The sequence below is a fragment of the Aotus nancymaae genome, unplaced genomic scaffold (assembly GCF_030222135.1).
Source record: "Aotus nancymaae isolate 86718 unplaced genomic scaffold, 86718_ANA_hifiasm-v0.15.2.pri h1tg000053l, whole genome shotgun sequence".
Taxonomy (NCBI): domain Eukaryota; kingdom Metazoa; phylum Chordata; class Mammalia; order Primates; family Aotidae; genus Aotus; species Aotus nancymaae.
In genome coordinates, this window is record NW_026988467.1 from 16,224,524 (window position 1) to 16,247,031 (window position 22,508).

A 22,508-nucleotide genomic window follows, 5' to 3' on the forward strand; every position below is an offset into this window, starting at 1 on the left:
TCCAATAAGGTGGCTCTGCCATCGCCAGCAACTCACTCTCAGGCCTCGCACGTCCATGTGAGAGAATGATCAAATGTGGCCAGGCGCTGAGAGCAGGCTGCAGAGGAATTCGCCCGCCCTGCCTTGGGCCCTGCCCGTGCCTGACAATTTCAAAATCCCCAACTCTGCAGGGAGGGAGGAATGGGCCCAGGACTGACTACCACAGCTCGGCTGATTTGGGCTCGAGGAAAAGCCCAGAAAGTCCCTGCAGTGAGGTCTCTGATCAAGGAGGCAGAAGGGAGAACTTTTCATTTTATTTTCTTTGAGACAGTCTCACTCGGTTGCTCAGGCTGAAGTACAGTGGCATGACCTCAGCGCACCGCAACTTCCACCTCCTGGTTCAGGTGATTCTCCTCCTTCAGCCTCCCAAAGTAGCTGGGCTTCCAGGGGCCTGCCACCACACCTAGCTAATTTTTTTTATTTTTAGTAGAGACGGGGTCTCACCATGTTGCCCAGGTTGGTCTCTAACTCCTGACCTCAAGTGATCCACTAGCCTCAGTCTCAGAAAGCGTTGGGATTACAGGCGTGAGCCACCGTGCCTGGTCAAGAACCTGTTTTAAACATGCAGGCCCAGGGCCAGGTGCAGCGGCTCATACCTGCAATCCTAGCACTTTGGGAGGCTAAGGGGGGAGGACTGCTTGAGTCCAGGAGTTCAAGGCCAGCCTCTATAAAAAAATAAAACACGGAGGCCCAAAGAGAAAAGCATGGGCTTTTCCTAGGCTTCCTTCCTAAATGGAAAGCAGCACAGGGCTGAAATCAATACCCACAGTCAAGAGGCTGAACGACATGCTCAAATCAGGGCTCCCAGTGGCCGGGACAACACAGGGACTATCTCGGAAAGACTGCGGAGAAATCTGCTTGGACAAATGTTGAACCATGAAGTTGGGGGGTGAGGGGGTGGGCTCAGAAGCTCCAGGAAGATGAGGAGGGGGTGAAATGACAGATCCACCCGAGAATGACTGGGAGCAAAGTGCGGAGTCACCTGTTTGCTGGTGTCTGCCAAAGAGCTAACTCCTTCAACTGAGTGTCATCCATTTTACCAATGGTCCTGGTGGCTTTTAAGACTTTCTTAACACAGATTAACATTTTGTTTTGTTTTGTTTTGGTTTTTTGAGACACGGTTTCGCTTTGATGTCCAGGCTGGAGTGTGGTAGTACAATCATGGCTTACTGCAGCCTTGACTTGCTGGGTTCAAGTGATTCTCCTTCCCCAGCCTCCCAAAGTAGCTGGGACCACAGGTGTGCACCACCATGCATCGCTACTTATTTTTTATTTTTATTTTTTTTGTAGAGACAGGGTCTTGCTATGTTGCCCAGGCTGGTCTCAAACACCTACCTGGGCCTCCCAAAGTGCTGGGATAACAGGTATGAGCCAGCTCACCCAGCAAAGATTAACATTTTAAAGGCAAACAGAATGGCAGAGCATTCGGTCAGCTGGGACTAAGCCACTCTGAGTTGGCTCTGTAAGTCCTACCATGTGAAAATTATGCCGATCACAACGGCAGATATAGGTTTCAAAACTCCAGGAGACTGGCAAACCAGAGGGCACCTCTGAGCTGAAGGAGCCAGGAGCCAAGGGCAAGGCCCTCCCATGAGGCCAGCTGTTTATCAGCACAGCTGATAATAATTAAACATCTGGTTGGGTTTTCCTCTATCATCGCCTTGGTCCCTAAACATGGATCAGCTAAAAGCCTAATGTGTCAGCAATTCTCTTCTTCTCAGAGTTTTTAAGGAAGGTTGTTTTTCCCTGAAAATCACTCTTCCAGTTAAATAATGTCATAGTCGCGTATATAGATTCTATGTCCATAACTTTTCAACCACAGGACTTCTGGAGGTAAGGAGAAAAAAGGGAAAACATAATACTTCACACTCAAAATGACCTACTTCACAAAAGTAAAAAGAAAAGAAAAAAGATTTCAGCTCCAAAAGCTTTATGGAGTGTCTGAAGCTGAAGTGGGCACGGAGACCTGGGATGGAAACCTGTTCCGGGAATCTGAGCTGTAACTAGGAATTACCCAATTCCCAGGCCTGGCCAACACTGGACTGCAAATGTAACAGGGAAAATGGGAGTGGAAGGGGCTTTGAAGTGGGCCTTTCCTCCTTCCCTTCAAATCACCCCCGGGAGAAAAGCTGGCTCCCAACAGGTAATGAGTCACATGCCACAAGAACCAAGGCCAGGGCAGACCTGCTGGGAGTGGGGCTTTCCAGCACGAGCTCACTGACACACAACCTTTTGGCTGTTAGCGGGCTGGGCCACACTCACAGGACTTGGACGTCTGGCCTGAGACCATCTGTGACACTGAGGCATAGGCAGCACCCACAGATGCAGCCAAGTTAGGGGCATCATAAGGTAAGCTCCATAGATGCTAGAACGGGCTTTTTCCTGTAGTCAGCTTCACTGAATAAAGCCCAGTGAACGATAAAGGAGTATTTATTTGGCACCAACATAGTGCAAAAAAACCTTTTTATTTGTAAAATCAAAGAGCTGGATCAGAGCCCAGTAGAGAGGGTCCCTCCCAGCTCTGACATTCCTGGATTTGGTGGTTGCATCAGGGCCTGTATGAGGCTGACTGAGCACCATAGAGCAGGTTCCTAACATCTTAAGTCTCTGTCAAACCTCTGTTTACACACCTCCAGTGATGGCGAACTCATTACACTCCCGAGGCAAAAACATTTCTGTTCTGAACAACTCAGATAGTTCTCTCTGGATTTGAGTGAAAACTTCTCACTACTGCCTTCTGGAATCACATGAAACAAGAACTTAACGCACATTCCTGGTATAGTCCTTTCAAGCATTTAAAACTGGCTTACATAAACTCCAAGCTTTCTCTCTTCTGGCCTTCTCATCCTTATATTATTCCTTAAATGACTCAATACCTTGTTTATGCTTCTGAACATACTCCAGGTTGCCAATATCCTTCTTAGAAGAACAGAAAATGATGCCCCAACTAAGTGTTGGCCAGGCGCAGTGGCTCACACCTGGAATTCCAGCACTTTTGGAGGCTGAGGTGGGTGGGTCATGAGGTCAAGGTATCGAGACCATCCTGGCCAGCATGGAGAACACCGTTTCTATTTAAAAAAAAAATACAAAATTAGCTAGCTGTGGTGGTGCATGCCACAGTAATCCCAGCTACTCGGGAGGTTGAGGCAGGAGAATTGCTTCAACCCGGGAGGCAGAGGTGTGGTGAGCTGAGATTGCACCACTGCACTCTAGCCTGGGCAACAAGAGCGAAACTCTGCCTCAGAAAAGAAAAGAAACCCCCCACCCACACACACACAAAACAAAACAAACAAAAAGAACAGAAAACAATGTCCCAACTAAGTGTTAACCAATGCAGAGCAGAGACCAGCACGTCTCTTGGCAAACAGGCCAAGTTCCCTCCAGCACTCAAGACCCAATTAGCTTTCACAGCAATCACAACTAATTCATGCTGACACAATCTGAACTTGCGGTCATCTCAAATGGAGTAATTTTTTTCTTTTTTCTCTCTTTTTTTGAGACAGGGTCTCGTTCTCTTGCCCAGGCTGGAGTTCAAAGGCATGACCATGGCTCATTGCAGCTTTGGGCTTCTGGGCTCAAGTGAACATCCCACCTCAGCCTCCTGAGTAGCTGGGACTACAGATGCATGCCACCATACCCAGCTAATTTTAAAATTTTTTGTAGAGACAGAGTCTCGCTATGTTGTTCAGGTGGGTCTTGAACTCCTGGGCTCAAGTAAGCTTCCCACTTTGGCCTCCCAAAGTGCTGGGATTACAGGCACAAGCCACCGTGCACAGCTGAATATTTTTTCTTATGTGTTGCCATGAAATTGCCTCTCACATCCTGGACTTGAGAACTTGGTAGACTGGACCCGAGAACGTCACCTTCCACTCAAATCTGTTACAGATCACTCTCATAGAAATGCCTTCAACATTTCCACATCTCTTTTGGGATTCTGAGTCTGTCGTGATCTGTATTCTATCCAAGCCACTCTTCCCCAGGGGTCTTTATGCACAGGAGTAGATGTGAAAGCAGGAGACCGTATAAGTGAGGATGTCACTGAGTTCCAGATTGAGAGTCAGCATAGAGATGGAAATGCCCACAGCCTTGACTGGGTCGAAGGCACCAGCTAGGGTGTTAAGGGAGAGGTAGAAGGGTACACAGGAGGTGGGGCTGACTGAAGAGTTCAGACTAAAAATTTTAAAATGTTGGTGTAACTGAAGAAAGCAGTTCCTCTATGATCCGGTGCTAAGCTAGGGACTTGGTCCCTCACACAGCTCCAATGTGCAAGATTCCATGAGATTCTTCCTTTTCTGACCCTATGTTTTACCATCACATGTATGGTGTGTTCTGCTTCTGGTATCTCACCAAGGAGTAGCAGCAAGACCTGGGACAAATAAGTGGTCTTAGGCCAGGCGTGGTGGAGCATGCCTATAATCCCAGCACTTTAGGAGGCCAAGGTGGGAGATCACTTGAGCCCAGGAGTTCTGGCAAGACCTGTCTCAAAACAGACACACACACACAAAACAAACAAACAAACAAACAAACAAAAAACACAGCAAGACGCTATCTCAAAATATACATATATATATACAAATAAAGTAAATGATCATGAGGGACACTTTTTGCTGTAACTGGCGCTTGGTCATGACAAAGACAAGGTTATACAGGCATCAGTTCAAACAAACTCCTGGCTGGGTGTGGTGGCTCACGCCTGGAATCCCAGCACTTTGAGAGTCTGAGGCAGGCAGATCACCTGAGGTCAGGAGTTTGAGACCAGCCTGGCCAACATGGTGAACCCCATTTCTACTGAAAATACAAAAATTAGCCAGGTGTGGTGTTGGGCGCCTGTAATCCCAACTACTCAGGAGGCTGAGGCAGGAGAATTGCTTGAACCCAGGAGGCGGAGGTTACAGTGAGCTGAGATGGCACCACTATACTCCAGCCTTGGCGACATGAGCAAAATTCAGTCTCAAAATAAACAACAACAACAACAACAAACAAACAGAAACTCCCAAGCCCCACTGCTGATTTTGTGGCAAAGAGGAAGAGAATAAAACCCAGAGGCACAGCCATTCCCTGGCAGCTGAGGTTCTGGCCCCAAAACAATGCCTTTTTGTTCCCTCCTAGGGTAAAAAAGAAACGAAAATCCCCAGCTCTCAGCAGTAGTTTGTTTTTCTGATCATCCTTAACATGCTTACAACAAAACGGACACCTGGTAGTCACAGGTGGGACCAATTCAACTCCACCCCAGGAAAAAGAGAAAACTCTCCAATCTGCTCAGATAGGCATCTAAAACCCGGCCCCGTTCCTCGTGGTGTCGACCAACATTCCTTTTTGCTCTGCTGGCTGCCATGTGGCCAACTTCAAGAAGAAGCCGAGTGCATCCCCTGTCCAATGGGTGGGCGTGGGAGCTGCCCAGTGGGCACAACGTTGCAAAGTCCAGAGAGCTGCAGATGGCACGCGAGGGGCTGGAGAGCATGGCTTCTCTTCCTTACACTGGTTGTACCAGTCTGCACTCAAGATGCATCTGGCACACAGGCATGAGGAGACACGAGGAAGATCACAAGAAAAGAAGCGGACGGGCAAGCACTTGCCATGGCGCCTGGCAGAGCAAGCACTCAAGTGGTGGCTGTTGGTTTCCACCAGGCCCTTACTTTCTGAGCAGAGGGGAGGAGAAGGCAGCTCGACGTGTTCTGAACTGCCCTGGAAGCGTCCCTCAGAAACACAAAGTGCTGCTTACTGGGAGCGGTTCCGTACCCACAGGCACAGGCTCCGCACAAAAACAGAGAAAGATCGACACTTGACTTTGGGTGGGCCGTGCCCAGAGCTGATGCTGAAACTCGACCACCCTTGTTTGTGTGTTGAGACCAGCTGTTTTCACCATGGTTTAGGGAACACAGCCCAGAGGCTGCCCGTGGACACGGGACAGGTATTCAGCGGAAATGCCTTCCAGTACACACAGGTGCAACAATCCCCCGAGTCAACATACCAATCAGCTTAGGCATGTGCGACTTTCATGCCAGTTGCACTTAGAAGTGCACATCTGGACTGCGGCTGCTGCGCTTAATAGCCTCTCTTTTATGAGGCTTTTATTTCTTTACTTAAAGAGAAATAATGAAGGTCTCTCTGGAAACAATGGTGCCGCTGCAGGGGCCGGCTATCTGGTTCTGGGATCTGACCAAACTGTCCACACTCGGCACCATTACAACCACCTTCTGCCCTCTGGACTACTTGTGAAAACACTGCCGGCCCCATGCAGCTACCTCAATGAGCCGTCAACAGTCAAGGCTTTCTGGGCTTCGAACTCATCCCTCTCACCCAAAGCATTGCCACTGTCGAGAACTCATTCTGTGTCACGGGCTTTGCAGATCTCTCTCTTTTTTTTTGAGACGGAGTCTCACTCTGTCGCCAGGTTGGAGTGCAGTGGCAAGATCTCAGCTCACTGCAACCTCCACCTCCCGGTTCAAGCAATTCTCCTGCCTCAGCCTCCCGAGTAGCTGGGACTACAGGTGCGTGCCACCACGCCTGACTCATTTTTTGTATTTTTAGTAGACACGGGGTTTCGCTGTGTTAGTCAGGATGGTTTCGATCTCTTGAACTCAGATGATCCACCCACCTCAGCCTCCCAAAGTGCTGGCATTGGGATTATAGGCGTGAGCTACCATACCTGGCCTGCAGATCTTTTTTTTACATTTAAGAAAACCGTAACCCAGAGAGATAAGGAATGCGCCCAAGTCACAGGCTAAGAAGCAGGGATCTGGGGGTAGATGTCAGGCTTGGCTGGCCCCAGTGCCCATGTTCTGCCCCATGCCAGGCTGCCTGGCCACCCTGAGACATGCCAGCTGTGTGGTGGGATGGAGTGCAGGTGGACAGAACAGAGTCAGCCTGAAGGTTAGATCCATGTATGAAGCCACACGACTGAACACAAAGCTGCCCCAAAGTGGAGAAAGTCAGCCTGAGTACAGTGGCTCATGCCTATAATCCCGGCACTTTGGGAGGCCAAGATGGGAGGATCACTTGAGGTCAGGAGTTTGAGACCAGCCTGGGCAACATAGTGAGACCCTCCGCCATCTCCATTTTTCTTCCTTCCTTCTATACCTCCCTCCCTTCCTTTCTTAAAAAAAAAAGTGAAGAGAGTTAGAGTTAAAAAGGGTCACCACTGGGTGACCAGTAATCCGGGACATGCCCTGAGCACCCTGTACTGGGGATTTTGGAAGGTTCTCTGCCTGAGTGAGGCAACTGGGGCTGCTGGCTGGGTCACTGTAAGAATGCCTTTTTTTTTTTTTTTTTTAATTAGAGATGGGGTCTCCCTCTGTCACCCAGGTGGGAGTGTGGTGGCGCGATCATAGTTCACTGCAGCCTCCCTCCTGGGCTCAAGTGATCCTTCCACCATAGGCCCCAGACACTGAGATGACAGGTGTGAGCTACACCCGCCTATTCTTGATACTTGCACAAAGCAGCTTTCCATCACAGAAGCCCGGGAAGCATCTCAGCGAGGGGAGTACAGGTTCTCCGGCAGGATGAGGGGGCTTGACCAAGGGAGGGAGCTAGTCCCTGCTTCCAGCAGCGGGGTTCCCTCCAGCACGTGCAACTGCACAAACCAAAGTGTGACTGTGTGCCATCTGGTTAGAGGAGCCCAAGAATTCTGGAGGCATCAGAGTCCCTGATGCTGACTCGGGGATCATGTTTATAAGCAAACTTGTTTCCTGCACCCTCCTGTTTTCCATTTAACTTTCTTTCAGCAGATGAAAATCAGACCTCGCATGCCACAGCAACCAGACACTGGCCTCCAGCCTTAGGATGCCAGATGAAAGGGGACCCCCCAGGACAGGGGGCAGCATGCAAGCCTGTCTAGACCCACTCTTTAGGGGCCTGATAACTGCAGCAGACACCCCGACTGGGAGCAGTGATCACGAAAGAGCTGAAACTCACTTCAAGAGCAAGGAGCAGGCCCAGCTCTACTCCCCCAAAGCTGAGGTTTCTCCAGACCTTTCTCCCTACTCCATGAAAACAACACAACTGAGGTGGGCATGGGTTTCCCCATTAAATGCTTCTGGCATTTTTTCACAAGCCCCAGGCAGTGGCAAGCCGGTGTCCCATAGCAGGCAGGGTGGGTTTTCAGAGGCTCTGTGGACACATGGCTGAACACAAACATGTTCAAACCCAAGGGCTAATTACACTGTGGACATGCCAGAAGCCAGAGATGACCTGGCTCTACCCTGCCGTCCCTGAGTGCAAGATGTGTGGCCAGTGGTGCTGGGCACAGGATTCTTCCGGAGGCCTGGAAACGAGAACACAGACCTCGCTGGAGGGGCAGGGAGTGAAGGAGCAGGTACCCAACCAAACCATCCTTGCAGCTCCAGCACACTCATAAGCATTCTCCATTACTCCCCTTACTCCGTCCACCTCCCAGTGGGACTCTGACTCCAGGCCTGGCTGTTTCCAGCAGCGGAAAATGCCGGGCACCTGGAGCTGCAGAGCTCACTCAGCCAGACCACGGGAAGCAGCCCTCCACCTTAGCTGAGCCTTAGGCTGTGCCTGCTCCTGGCCTCTCCAATCCAGCCTCCATACTACCTCCGAGGAACTTCTCAGGATGCATATCAGAGCTGTCCTACCCTTGGAACCTTCCAAACCCTTCCCAAGGTTCCCAGATGATACCTACGCCCAACAGGCCTATGCGCCTCTCCCCACTGCCCTGTCCTGTTCTGGCCTCCACTCACTGCCCACAACCAGTGGGAATCACTTCAGGGCTTGGCCCGGGCGGTTCCCACTGCTCAGGGCACTGTCTTCCCTGACCAGAGTACAGGACTGTGCCCGGGATCCCCAAGACCACCAGAGGCTCCAAAATCCGCTACAAGGACTCACAGAACTCGGCAAAAAGTTGCCCTTGGGGCCAAGGGTTATTGCAGTGAAAGGGGACAGAGCAGAGGAAGCCAAGGGAGAAGGCACAGGGGCTGAGGTCCCGAGAAACCGGGCACTGGCTTTCAATGTCCTGCTCCACGAAGTCACACAGATGCCAGCCATGGGCCAAGCTTGTAAGCAGGCCTCCGACGGACGGCAGTCGTAGGTCAGGTCTGTTAGCTCTCTCCACTTGAGGGCAAACTGGCAAACCCCCCAGTAACTGACCCACAGTTCCTTCCTCAACGCCTGCCCTAATGTCCACACCCTTTGCTCTTCCCCACCACAGGACCCGGCTCTCGTTCCTTCGCAGCATTAATCAAACTGCACAAGTATTGTGTTTATCTATTCACTCGTTCCTGTGCTGGAACGTGGGCCCCGCGAGGGAGAGACTGGGCCTGACACATTTGCCACTGACCCTGGGCGCATGGCATCATCCCTGGCAGGTCCCCAGTAAAGACTTGGTGACTGATCCCAAGGACTCTCCAGTTGCCGCAGATGGGCACTACCAGCATCTCTGTTCAGCCTCACTGCACCCTGATGATGTGGACTGAGTAGGAATCATTAATTCATTTTCAAGACAGAGATTTCCTGGAGGCCTTGCTGTGGGAGGTGGTGGCAGAGCCACATCCCACACCCACAGCCTTCTTGCACGATCATGAAACCTGCTACCTCAGCAGGTCTGCCACCCAAATAGCCCCATATCTGTGATTGTAAACACACACAATGTAAGACGCATATACAGATATCTGTTGCACAGTTAAAAGAGCCCTGTCACCCAGCACCCGTGCTGGGTGGATGCAAGGAGTGAGTACGGCAGAAGCCTGATGCACAGCGTGTCACTGCGTGCTCCCTCAGGGTAAGGAAATGGCTCAGAGAGGTTAACTAACTTGCCCACAGTCGGTCAGTAAGCAAAGACAAACAGAGAATCCAGTCTAAAACTCTTTAAAGCTGAGGTCCTCTCCCTTCCGCGGCCAGGCCTCAGACACTGTGGTAAGAGTTAGAGGCTTTTGGCGGGAGGTGGTGGTGCCTTCTGCCTGGGAAGTGCCCCAGCACCTCAGCTGCCTGCTCATACTTCTGTACTGTTTCCCTAGAAAATCTCTGCCACCGCCCACAGTTCCTCCATGCTCACGTCCCGAGGAAGGGGTGCCCCGAGGGCCCCGGGGCTGGGAACCTGCAGTTTTAAGAACCCAGGAAATCAGGTGCGAACATTTCTCACATGTGAACACGGACATCCTGCCCTTCCTGGGCCAACGTTCCTCAAACATCCTCTGACCAGAGGGACAGAGACTGGCAGAAAGGAGCAGAACAGCTGCAGTTCTGATACGGCCCAGAGAGGGGACAGGTGCTGGGGAGCCTGGGGGGAGCCCATCCACCAGGCTCTGGGCTGCTCCACTCCTGGAGAGGCCCTTGGGCCCTGGGACTGCCACAGGGGCGCCAGCCTTGTTTCACTCTATAAACTTTTTCCAGACTAGGAGGGCTGATTGGAAAAGCTAATGAAAGCTTTTGAAGATTATCTTGGAACTGAAGCAAGGAAGAACACAAAATGCCCTCCCACCCTGCTCCTCCACCCTTCAGGACTCCGGCCTTCATTAGGCTTTGATTTCAATCAATTGCACACCCACTAAAATTAACTTATAAGGCCAATAAATTACAACCGCATGTTTGAAGGTATTATCTGCTCCAAGCCAAGAGCCAAGGACTGCAGAGCATGGGGCGAGATGTCTGGCACAGATGGGAGTAATCATCTTTGGAAGAAGGCGGTGCCAGCCCTTTGGTCAAAACATCTGGTCCCAGGCAGAACCTGGGGCTGGCAGAGGCCAGGGCCAGACTTGATGTGAAAGCTCGAGCAGGGAAGGTTTCCCGTCTTCTCTAGGAACCTAAAAAATCAAAGTGTTCATCTTGGGGTTCATGGCAGCCCACTGGTTGTCCACGCCAGCAAGATGTTCCTCTGACAGCTGCTGATGCCTGACCCAGAGCAGTCTCCACTTTTTTTTTTTTTTTTTTTTTGAGACAGAGTGTCGCTCTTTTGCCCAGGTTGGAGTACAATGGCGCGATTTTGGCTCACTGTAACCTCCGTCTCCCAGTTTCAAGCGATTCTTCTGCTTCAGCCTCCCGAGTAGCTGGGATTACAGGCACCTGCCACCACACCCAGCTAATTTTTGTATTTTTGGTAAGAGACAGGGTTTTGCCATGTTGGCCAGGCTGGACCTCGAACTCCTGACCTCAGGTGATCCACCCACCTCAGCCTCCCAAAGTGCTGGAATTTCAGGCATGAGTGACGGCGCCTGGCCCTGAAGTCTCCACTTTTAAGTCTCTCCCAAGAAAGATCACTTAGGTCAAAAGACGAGGTTTTGTGACTGATGAGCTAGACTAGGCTTGGACCTAAGAAAGCAGAGTCGGCTGTGCCGAGAAAGAATGTCAAGACATCCTCTGAGCCAGCCACCCGCGAGTTGGCCCGCTCCACTGCCTTTCCCTCTGCCTCGGTGCTCAGTTCTCATGATATCCCCTGGATGAGCAGGGCCCATCAATTACAGGCCAAAAACCATCTCAGGGCTTGGGAGAGACCATAGCCTAGATGTTGGGCACCAGGTGTGTGGCCTGGCTGGGGAAGGGAAGTGATGAAAATGAAGGTGACTTGAGGGCAGATAATGCCCTCGCCCAGCCCCAGCACTCCAGCAAAACATGCTTGTCATCTCTAAGCATTTGCACAAACTGGCTCTTTCAATCTAAAAACAAGGCTGTTTGGCTAGTGCCATCGACAGTGGCTTGACAGTTATTCTCATAGGGAAAGTACCACTATGATCCTTTTCTGTCCCTGAGGATGGCAGAGAAGGGAATCAACAGTATGGAAGGGACCTGGAAGTGAGAGTGCCACAGGGACCCAGCAGGGCCAGGGCAAGCTAGGAGCTAGTGGACTTCAGAGGGAGCTGTGAGGACACACGGCTCAGCCCCCTGGGCCCCTACTCGCTTTTTGCCCACGTTGAGGAGTCACATTCCCAACTGCTGGCCCTTTCAATCCACAGGGGAGAGGGGTTGCCACATCTCCGAGGAGTTACAAGCCAGAAAGGCCTGCTGGTCAACCCTTCCCCTGGCCCCAGCTCCATTACTCTGACACTGATTCCATATGCTAATGATTAAGTCCAACTCTGCAAAGTCAGAGCCTTTACAGAGCCAGGGATCAAAGCCCAAACCTGAAGACACAATCCAAGTCTTTCCCTCAGGATCCAGTGAAGATTTCTCTCTGGTGGCAGAGGGAGCCTCTGGAGAGACAGTAAGTCCTGCTCTCTGGGAAGGCTGGTGTGGGCTGTGGGTCACCTGGACCATGCTCTAGCGCTCTGGACCCTCAAGGCTGTCTCTTTACTGATGTCTCCTGTCACATGTGCTTTTTTTTTTTTTTAAGTTTTCCTTTTTTTTCAGAGACAAGGTCTTACTCTGTCACCCAGGCTGGTGTACGATGGCACAACCATAACTCGCTGCAGCCTTGAACTCCTGGGATCAAGCGATCCTCCCACCTCAGCTGAGTAGCTAGGCCTATGTGTGTGTGCCCCTATGCCTGACTAGTGTTTATATTTTATTTTTTGTAGGTACAGGGTCTTGCTATGTTGCCCAGGCTGTTCTCAAACTTCAGTCAACAACAAACATGTCCATATACGGCAAGTCCAGTCTTCTGCATAAGCCAGCAGGGCACTGCGAGGGCAGGAGCAGAGCAAGACAGGGCACCCAAGGCCTCTTTATTCCTTTTTGAGATGCAGTCTTGCTCTGTCACCCAGGCTGGAGTGCAATGGCGTGATCTTGGCTCATTGCAACCTCCCCCTCAAGCAACCTCCCCAGGTTCAAGCAATTCTCTGCCTCAGCATCCCGAGTAGCTGGGATTACAGGAGCCCGCCACCACAACTGGCTAATTTTTGTATTAGTAGAGACGGGGTTTCACCATCTTGGCCAGGCTGGTCTTGAACTCCTGACCTCATGATCCACCTGCCTCGTCCTCCCAAAGTGCTGGGATTACAGGCCTAAGCCACCGTGCGCGCCCGCCCCCCCGCCAACCCTTTTTTCAATGGTCAAATCTCTGTGTGAACAAAGTCCAGTGTGACCTTCCCAGCATAAAGAGACTTTTTAGGCCATAAAACAAGTGACTCCCTGGAGGCTGGCTGCAGCACTGTCCTCACGGGAGGATTCTTGCTCCAACATGGCAGGAGCCTGGCAGTTCTCAGTCATTCGATGGGGTTGGTGGTCATGAGGCTGGAGCTCAAGCCAAGCGTAGTCATAACTGCAATTCATCAGGATCCAAGAAATCAGAAGCACCGGAATCATCAGGAATTAGACCCTGTCAACACAGTCTGTTCTTCCAATCCCCAACCACCAGGGGTGCACACCAAGCTCTAGCTTGAAGTGTGTTCCCTGAGAGTGGCAGCTGCACCTGTGCAGCCCTCCTGGGCACGAGGGCGAGCCCAGCCTGCTCTTACAGGGTGGCTTCTCCAGCCACTCCCCTTTTCTCCTGGCAGGGTGGGTCTGGCTGAGGCTCCAGGCATCTCTCACCAGGCCGGGGACAGTGGCCACCACCTTCCAGGCCCCTCAGGCTCAGGGTGACCACGCTAGCAGAAGGGAGCATTGGGTAGATGCCCCCTCTCAGAGTGACCCTTGCTTGAACTCCTCTGCCAACCTGAACAGAAGACAGGTGGGAGAGCTGTGGCTTCGCTTAGGGGACAACAAGTAAGTCTTTCTGTGAGAAAGCATTTGTATGGGGAAGGACTGAACAAAAGATGACGAGAAAGGGGTGTTCTACTACCTCTGTGACCTTGGCCAATGCCCCTTAGGAGACAAGGCCACACAGCTGACTCTCCTCTGCTCCAAAGCCATGGGGAAAAGAGCTGGCATTTCGGGGCCTGCTGTGGTCACTGATGTGGCCACCAACAGCCTCGCGGGGCACTCTGAGAATGGGAGCTTCTGCAGATGAGCGATGTACCAAGATGTTTTTAAAAAAGGAAAAAGTAGAGACTTGTTCTCATCATTTCTAGATATGCAGAAGCACACACTTGGTTCATCACATGTGGTCCAGCTGGGAAAATGTTCCTCACATGTAGTCCCAGGAGAGGGAGCTCCTCAGCACACTCCTACGGCACTGGGTGACTTGAAACTAAGGCCTCGCCTCTGGTGTCCCGGATGACAGCTCCAACTGCTGTCTCTTTGGTGGGCTACAGCCCCTGTCAACCAGGAAGAGCCTGGCCCCGCTGCTCCTGCACATGGAAGGGGAGGAAGGGCCTCCTGCCTCTCCTGCGGGGTCCCTGAGCCCTTATGCTCCCCTCTCCTCCTTCCTCCTGAGGTGCTGGGGACAGACGGCACCAGCCTGGATCCCACTACACTCTGTCACAGACCCTCAGGGTCCGGGTTATCCAGTTAGACCCCCAACTGGGGGTAGAAGGCTGTCTTGTCACCCTCTCTTAACTCCCCAGAGTCAGTTTACCTTCAGAGAGGAGTGTGTAGGCAAAGTAAGCCACCTTACAAATACACATTTCCCAGGGAAGGGAAAAAATTTGCTAGAGTCAGCGCGAAGAGTGAGACCTGAGTGAGACCTCGGCTATGGCTCCTGGTTCCTGTGGTTTTCTGGCTGTGTTAACCAGCTTGAGTACTTCTCTGAGCCTCAGCTCCATCAGCTGCCAAATAGAGTATCCCATAGTCACTGTGAGGATTCAGTGATTATTTTGAAGAGTTTTAATGATAATAAGGAAATTCTCATAACAGGCCAACCAAGCCCTGCAGAAGCACACACCATGTATCATTACATATGTGAACAATGAGATGGGAATGGAGAACAAGGGGAGTAAAGTCCAAGATGAAACTGGGCTCATAAGGCTGGCCCTAAATGGCGGAGTAAGGCAATACATCTCAATCACTTTACATAAAGGCAGTAACAACCTGAATACTTAAGTGTCACAAAAAATCAGAAACCCCCTCCATATCTCAACATGCAGCCCAGTAATAAGCCAGAGTGCAGCCTCCTCAGAGAACAGAAGGGGTGAGGCCCAGCAACTTCTTCAGGCTAGGGGATGGCATGCATGGCAGGTTAGCTCCCCAGGCTGGGGGAAAATCCAGCAAATACTTTCAAGGCGGGAACTTTGCATTTCCACCTTCACATTTAGCTGAAAGGCCAGGCTGTATTCCTGGAGTATTCTGAGCTGGCTCCCAGGAAACTTACAAAGATATAAAAGGGGCCAATTTTGCCTAATTAAAAGAGGCTGAGGGCATGCACTTGCTGGTTGACAGATCTGTGTGCACATTAAGGGGCACCAGTCTCAGGGTCTTAGACAGGTGAGTTTGCCCTTGCCTCGGAGACCCTGGCACAACCAGTCCCACGCCTGGCTGGCTTCCTCGATGTCAGACCTCAGTCAAGTGTCTCCTCAAGAGGCCTCATGGGGCGCTCTACAAAACAAGTGAGCTGCTCCCTATTATCACCAGCATCACTGACTTGCTCACTTGACTACTGTTTGTTTTTCCTCAATGGAGCGTGGTGAGGGTGGGGGCCTCATCTACCACGTATGAGGTGAATTCCTGGTACTCAGTGAGCACCTGGCTCATGGGAAGCACTCAAACGTCTGCGAGTAAATAAATTGATGTAGGACTCTGGAGCTGGATAAGGATGGTTTGACATCCCAGTTCCACCACTTACTGGCTCTGTGAACCTGGGTAATTTACATCACCGTTCTGATCTGTCAACTCGTTTGTAAGAGAGGGATACCCTTCTCTCATGGGTTCCTGTGAAGACCGAATGAAGCAGAGAACACCTGGAGGCCCACTTGCATGGCCACTGGTAACTGTTATCATCACCATCGCTATTTTATTATCAGTATTATCACTTTAATATCAAAATGATTCTACTTGGACATTCTTGTTTAATAGCTGGATTGACTTCTTACCAAATGGGCAGGTAAAGGAAGAGAGTTAAAAACAATTACAAGTAAACAATCATAGAGCAAAGATTCAGCTTTTCAGTATCACTGGGGACAGAGCTATTCTACAATAGGACAAAGTTCTAGATGTAAGAACCTTTAAAGACTGTAGCCTATTTTAACTGTGAAAATCAATAATTTGTGGGAATTTTAGACAAATATAGGCTCAAATCCTAGCTTTTCACCTCCATGTCCTGTGGTCTTGTGTGAGTCATTTAACCTCTTGGAACCTTGGTCTCATTTGTAAAAGGAGGAACAAAACCATCTTCCCCAGAGGTTCTTGTTAAGGAGTAAGGATAATGTATATAAAATATTTGTACATAGATAGATACTGAAGATAAGGTTGTATTACACATTGATGCATTTTTGAGAACGCTGAAATGTTTAAGGCCATTTATTCCTGTCTTCCGTAGATCTATGCTTGCGTATTTCATTCTACTAAGCGTGATGGGTTTTCTGTTTGTGTGTCAGATATTGAGAAGTATCACTTTTCCTCCTAAATCAGCTTCCAAAAGAAATTTTTAAAAATTTTTTTGAGGGAGGATCTCACTCTGCCACCCAGGCTGAACTGCAGTGGTGCCATTACAACTATTGCTACAGCCTCAAACTCCTGGGCTCATGTGGTCCTCCCATTTCAGTCTCCCAAGTAGCTGGGACTACAGCTGTAGGCCACCACACCCAGCTAATTTTTCTTTTTTTTTTTTTTTCCTGTAGAGATGGGATTTCACCATGTGGCCCAGGCTAGTCTCAAACTCCTGGGGTCAAGCCATCTGCCTGCCTTGGCCTCCTGAAGTGCTGGGATTATAGGTGTGAGCCACCATGCCTGCCAGAAATTCTTTATATGTTACAGCAAGCTGCTATGAACTACACAGCCACTCCAAATACTTGCAAAGTGAAGACGTGAACCCCTCACACTAAGTAGAGCAGCACCAGCTTTTTGACACTGTTCGGATGCTTCCTTTTCTTATGTCCATTTTCTTGCCTAGATCCTAGGCCAGGGGTGGGCAAACTACAGACCGAGGGCCAACCCCTACCCACCTCAAAGCTCAAGAGGTGAATTTTACATTTTAAAGGTTAAACAGAAAACAAACCAAAGCAGCAGCCACAGAAACCCTTACGTGGCCTACAACGCCTAAAACGTTTAGTATCTGGTTCTTTACAGAAAAAAAGTCTGCCAACTTGATTTAGTATTGCCTGTTTTACAGTTTTGCTGTATTTTCAGTATAGAACTTAAGTATAAATGAGATTCTGTTGATTATGGCTACCTTTCTCTGGAGCCCTTCCTTTTAAGGCTGAACAATTAAGTGACATGTTGGTGCTACAGTGCTGGGAGGCAGGATTAGATGGGGCAGGAACAAATCTCAACAGATCTAGCAAAATGCTTTTTAAGGTAGGTGTCAAGGCCACGAACAACTCAGGATTCAGGAAGATGTTTGCTGCTCTGCTCCCATGGTGTAAGGATTGCGCTGGTCCTGGCCTGGCAGCAGCTGGAGGCAGAGACCCCTAAGCTCCAGGTCAGAACTGAGCGTGGTATCCATAGGGGCCTTTGGAGATAGACAGGTCTGACTTTAATTCCTGGCTCTACCTCTTGCTGTGGACAAACACTTAAATCTTTCTGTATCTTAATTTCTTCATCTGAGAAACGAGGACTAAACTAGCTATGTTTGTGAGGATTTGAGATGCTATGTAGAATACCAAGAGCTGTTTCCTACACACAGTAGGTGCTGTACCAGTGGTACCTGCTGTTATTATGAATTATGACACAGGTCAACAACTCACAGTGGAGTAAGGTAGGATTCTATGACTGAGTCATCTCGTCACCGACCCAGTTACCAAACGAGTGCCCTGCATCCTGCTATGGACGGCTCAGCATTTTAGTTAGGTGAGCCAGGTAACAGATTCAAGGGAGAATGCCTGGCCAGGTAACAGATTCAAGAGAGAACACTGCCACTTAGGATTTACCTCTCAAAAATGACAAGAGCTCAAGTGCAAGAGGAGAAAGTGACTCACAGGTCTCGGTACTGGTCAAAGGCATTGTTGGCTTCCACTTCCAGCTTTCGCAGCCGAGCTGATGGCATGGCCCCATCCTCCAAGGGAGGGTCATACTTGTTACTCCATGGTGACCTGGAGGGAAGGAAGGAAAAGGACACACCATGAATCGTTCCATGAAGACATGGCCAGTGAGCAGGGAGCCTGAGCCCCGGCTATCTGAAATCTCAGGGGCAAAGCTGCTAGCTCCAGCAAAGACTTTTCTGGGCCCTGGCAACAAACAGGGCTTTCTGGAGGTTTAAAGGGTGCAGATGCAGGTAGACTGAGCAGACACCCATGCTCCACCTCTCACTGGCTGTGGATGCTCAGCAACTGTCCCGACTCTCTGAGCCTCACTGTCCTGATATGCAAAATACGGCTGCTACTTGCTCCGCACACAGGGCTGTCATGAGACATGAGGAGACAAGCTGATCAAGCGCCCAGACCAGAGCTTGCCAGATTGTCGGTGTTCAACAAATGCTAGTTCTTTCTTACCTACTTTCTCAGTTTCCTTTGTGTTCACTACCCTTTTTTTTGAGACCAAGTCTCACTCTGTTGCCCAGGCTGGAGTGCAATGGCACAATCTTGGCTCACCACAACCTCCATCTCCTGGGTTCACAAGTGATTCTCGTGCCTCAGCCTCCCGAGTAGCTGGAATTACAGGTGTGAGCCACCACACCTGGCTAATTTTTGTATTTTTAGCAGAGATGGAGTTTTGTCATGTTGGCCAGGCTGGTCTCAAACTCCTGACCTCAGGTAATCCACCCAGCTTGGCCTCCCAAAGTGCTGGGATTATAGGCGTGAGCCACTGCGCCCAGCCATGTGTTGACCATCTTATAGTTCAACAGATGTCCCTCTCTCCTCTCTGACTTGCTGGAGGCGCTAAACTTCAATTCCAAAGACTTTCTTACACAGTAAGGATTAAGAGCTGTCAGTTACAGAGGCAGGCAAGAAACACAGCTCCACAGGGAAATGCTGATTACATTAGAAAACCTGAGCAACCAGGTTCTCCACGTGAACAGAGGATAGCTTTTCCAACATCCAAGGGCTATGCACACATATAAAGACTGCTAAGTAATGAGAACCAGGCTTTTTGCAGCCCCAAAGACTTGCTGTATTTCTTGAAATGTATTTTGCCACATCAGGAAAGCATTTAATCACACAGAGAACTGGAAAGGGGGTTATAAGGGAAAGATCTACTCATTAATTTCTGCAGGTGGGGTCCAGAGGACTGAGCATTCAGAGAAAGTAGCAGAATTAAAAAGGTGAGAGAGGAATGAAAAGACAGAGAAGACAACATGGAATTCAGAAAAAGTCCTTTACACTCTTGGGCTAAACACCTCTGTTTCCACAGAGAGATCCACACTGCCTTTCCTGTACCCACTCCTGACCACAGACCTTCATTCATATCACTGTCATGTGGAATTCAGGTTAAGGGAAAAAAAAGTATGCTCATGATATCCCAAACCCCAGTTTTAACAAATTCTGTGCACAGACATCTTTCTTCTTGGTAAGTGATGCTCTGCCAGGCACCTACATCAGTAGATCATGGACTATGAAACCAGAATAAGCTGGGTGCCCTCTTCCACCAGCCACCCGCAGGCAGCTTTCTTGGAGGTTGGTTCGCAAACGGTATGTAGGGGAAGAGCTGATGTGCCTGGTGTCCCCAAAGAGTCTCCAGGCAAGCGTTATACTCCTGATCACCTCCAAGCAGAAGGAGCCTTTGGAAATTCTTCTTTCCAAGGCAACCACTTTCTGCTGCTCACCGCAGTTTTGGTAAAGACTTTGCAAGAATGGGGTGAGACACTCCCTACTGCCCCACGACCAGCAGCCAGCTCTCATGGTCACATTGGACCATTCACTGTCAGCAAGCTGGGACCCCGTAGCTAGGAAGACAGATGTGCCGCCCACCTGGGTGCCTCAGTTCTCCTGAGAGGCCAAGCACAGGCTGACGTGCCAGTTCTTGTAGACTGTCCCTCCTCCCTCTGAAACAGGGATGCCCAACAGAACTTCTCGTGACGATAGAGATGTTCTAGATCTGTGCTGTCCTAAACAAGTGACTAGCCATGTGTGGCTGCTTGCATACTTGCAATGGGAACAGTACGACCAAGAGACTAAATTCTTGATTTTATTTAATCGGAATCATTTAAATGTAGATAGCTCACTCTAGAACCTCAGCTCTGAGGGGCAAGAGCCTTTTCTGTCACCTTCCCTATGGGTTGCTCAGCACCTAGAACAGTGCCTGGCACTCAACTACATGCTCATTAAAAAAATATATATTTTTAAAAATGAATGTGGCTGGGCATGGTGGCTCACACCTGTAATTCCAGCACTTTGGGAGGCTGACACGGGCAGATCACAAGCTCAGGAGTTTGAGATCAGCCTGGCCAACATGGTGGAACCCCACCTCTACTAAAAATATAAAAAATTAGCCAGGTGTGGTGGCGTATGCCTGTAATCCCAGCTGCTTGGGAGGCTGAGGCAGGAGAATTGCTTGAACCTAGAAGGCGGAGGTTGCAGTGAGCCGAGATTGGGCCATTGCACTCCAGCCTGGGTGACAGAGCAAGACTCTGTCTTGGCACTGGGGGCGGAGGCGGGGGTGAAGTTTGGGGGGAATGACTTATTCTTGTCCAATCACAGTTGTAAAAAAATAAAAAAAGAATGAATTCTTGCACCCCACTCCACAACAGAAGCAGCCATTCCCTCCCTCCTGCCCATCCCTCTCGCACAGACGTTAACCCTCATGCCCTTCTTTTCTCATCCTCGACTGCGAGAGGCCTTTGAGAGAAGAGCCTGTACTGCCTGCCCTTGTCCCCAGTACCCAGCCCTGAGTCAGTGCCAAGTGGATGCTGCTGATGGACTGAAGCCTCACAGCCCAGGAGGGGAAGAAAGGACCTGCGGGAATTCTGCTGGTGTTCCACTCCTCCAAACCGAGAGACGGAGCAGCTTTCTGGCTTTTTTATGCTGAGGGACACCTAAGCACTAAAAAAACAAAAACACCAAATCAACAAAGGCCTCTCACCAGATCTGACACAAAGACCCAGGAGAAAGATGCTGTCGCCATGATTTATCCGTAAACAAGGCTTGGTTGTTCAGCTGGCCAGGGGAGTGGATAAGAATCTGAGGGTGTGGAGCTGAATTCCCTCCTTCCCCTGCGTGGCCCTTTGAGACTCTGCAACACACTCATGCCCAGGACCATTCCCACAGCTAGATGATGGCCACTGCCTTCCTGTGGGCCAGGAAGACACGACCCAACTGGCGTTCATTTCAAGGCACCCTGATTAGACACAAGAGCCCATCTCTCGGGCAGACTGGGGGCTGCAATTTTCAAGAAGCCTGTAACTCACATTTCTACTGGCTCACAGATGATAGCATTTCAAGCTGTTAGTCCCGAAGCCCAGGTAATTGTAGCTGAGGGAAATATCATAACATTACCCAGAATATTCTTAGTGGAAGGGGTACTCAGAACACATTTAAGAGCTTAAATGGAGGCCATGTGAAAAAAGACAGATGGACAAGAACACTTAGATTTCAAAAGTCAGCCCTTTCATTTCCCTCCGAGAAGGCTTTTTGTTTCAGCTAACAGGTTTCAAACGGTGCTGCTGGCAGCAGTCACACCATAAGGATCTTATTTAAGCAAACCATCAAACACAGTCAGGATGGAAATCTGTGGAGAGAATCAGAAGACCTTGAAGTTTCATATCGAGATGGAGAGAAAGGAAAGACATACTTTCTGCCTCTGCACCCTGGTCTCCTCTCTGAAGGCCTGAAATTCCCCCAGAGCTGGTGGTGGGGCCTCAGGAATGCAGGTAGGGACAAAGGGGTGACCTGGAAGGGCTGCAGGTACCAGGTCTCCCGCAGAGCCTGGCCTAGCCACGGACCTAGACATGATTCCATCCTTCTACCAGCTCCTGCAGAACAGTCGTCTTACACAGCAAACTGGAGGTTTTAGGTGAAAATAATATAGTAATGATATTGATTAAGCAAGACCAGTTCAAGGACCACTTCCTCCAGGAAATGTTCTCTGAACTGCATACGGGCGAGAGTACTTCTCTGCAATGATGTGGTCCTTGGCCTGCCAGACCACTCACCACCTTCACCGGACTCTCTCTAAGGGCTGGTCCACCCCACTTCGTAAGAGGCTCTCTGGCTGGGCACTGTGGCTCACATCTGTAATCCTAGCAATCTGGGAGGCCAAAGTGGGAGGACTGCTTGAACCTAGGAGTTTGAGGCCAGCCTGGACAACAAAGTGAGGCCCCCATCTCTACAAAAAAAAGAAAAGTCAAAAAATTTGCTGGGGCTGGGCACAGTGGTTCATGCCTATAATCCCAACACTTTGGGAAGCAAAGGCAGGAGGATCATTTGAAGTCAGGAGTTAAAGACCAGCCTGGCCAACATGGCGAAACCCCCAAAATTAGCTAGGCATGATGGCACACACCTGCAATCTCAGCTACTTGGGAGGCTGAGGCAGGAGAATCTGCTTGAACCCAGGAGACAGAGGTTGCAGTGAGCTAAGATTGTGCCGCTGTACTCCAACCTGGGCAACATAATGTAAAACTCTGTCTCAAAAAAAAAAAAAAATAGGCCGGGTACAGGGGCTCATGTCTGTAATCC

At 50.1% G+C, this 22,508-nt stretch overlaps 1 protein-coding gene across 4 annotated transcripts in view; it reads right to left on the reverse strand.

Moving 5' to 3' along the window:
* CAPZB (capping actin protein of muscle Z-line subunit beta) overlaps nt 1–22,508 on the reverse strand; it is a 151,086-nt gene that overhangs the window by 22,336 nt on the left and 106,242 nt on the right. For all 4 annotated transcript variants that reach the window (XM_064363376.1, XM_064363375.1, XM_064363374.1 and 1 more), the window contains exon 4: nt 17,877–17,990. In XM_064363376.1, the coding sequence (XP_064219446.1) occupies nt 17,877–17,990 (114 nt within the window). The remainder of the gene's footprint in view (nt 1–17,876; nt 17,991–22,508) is intronic.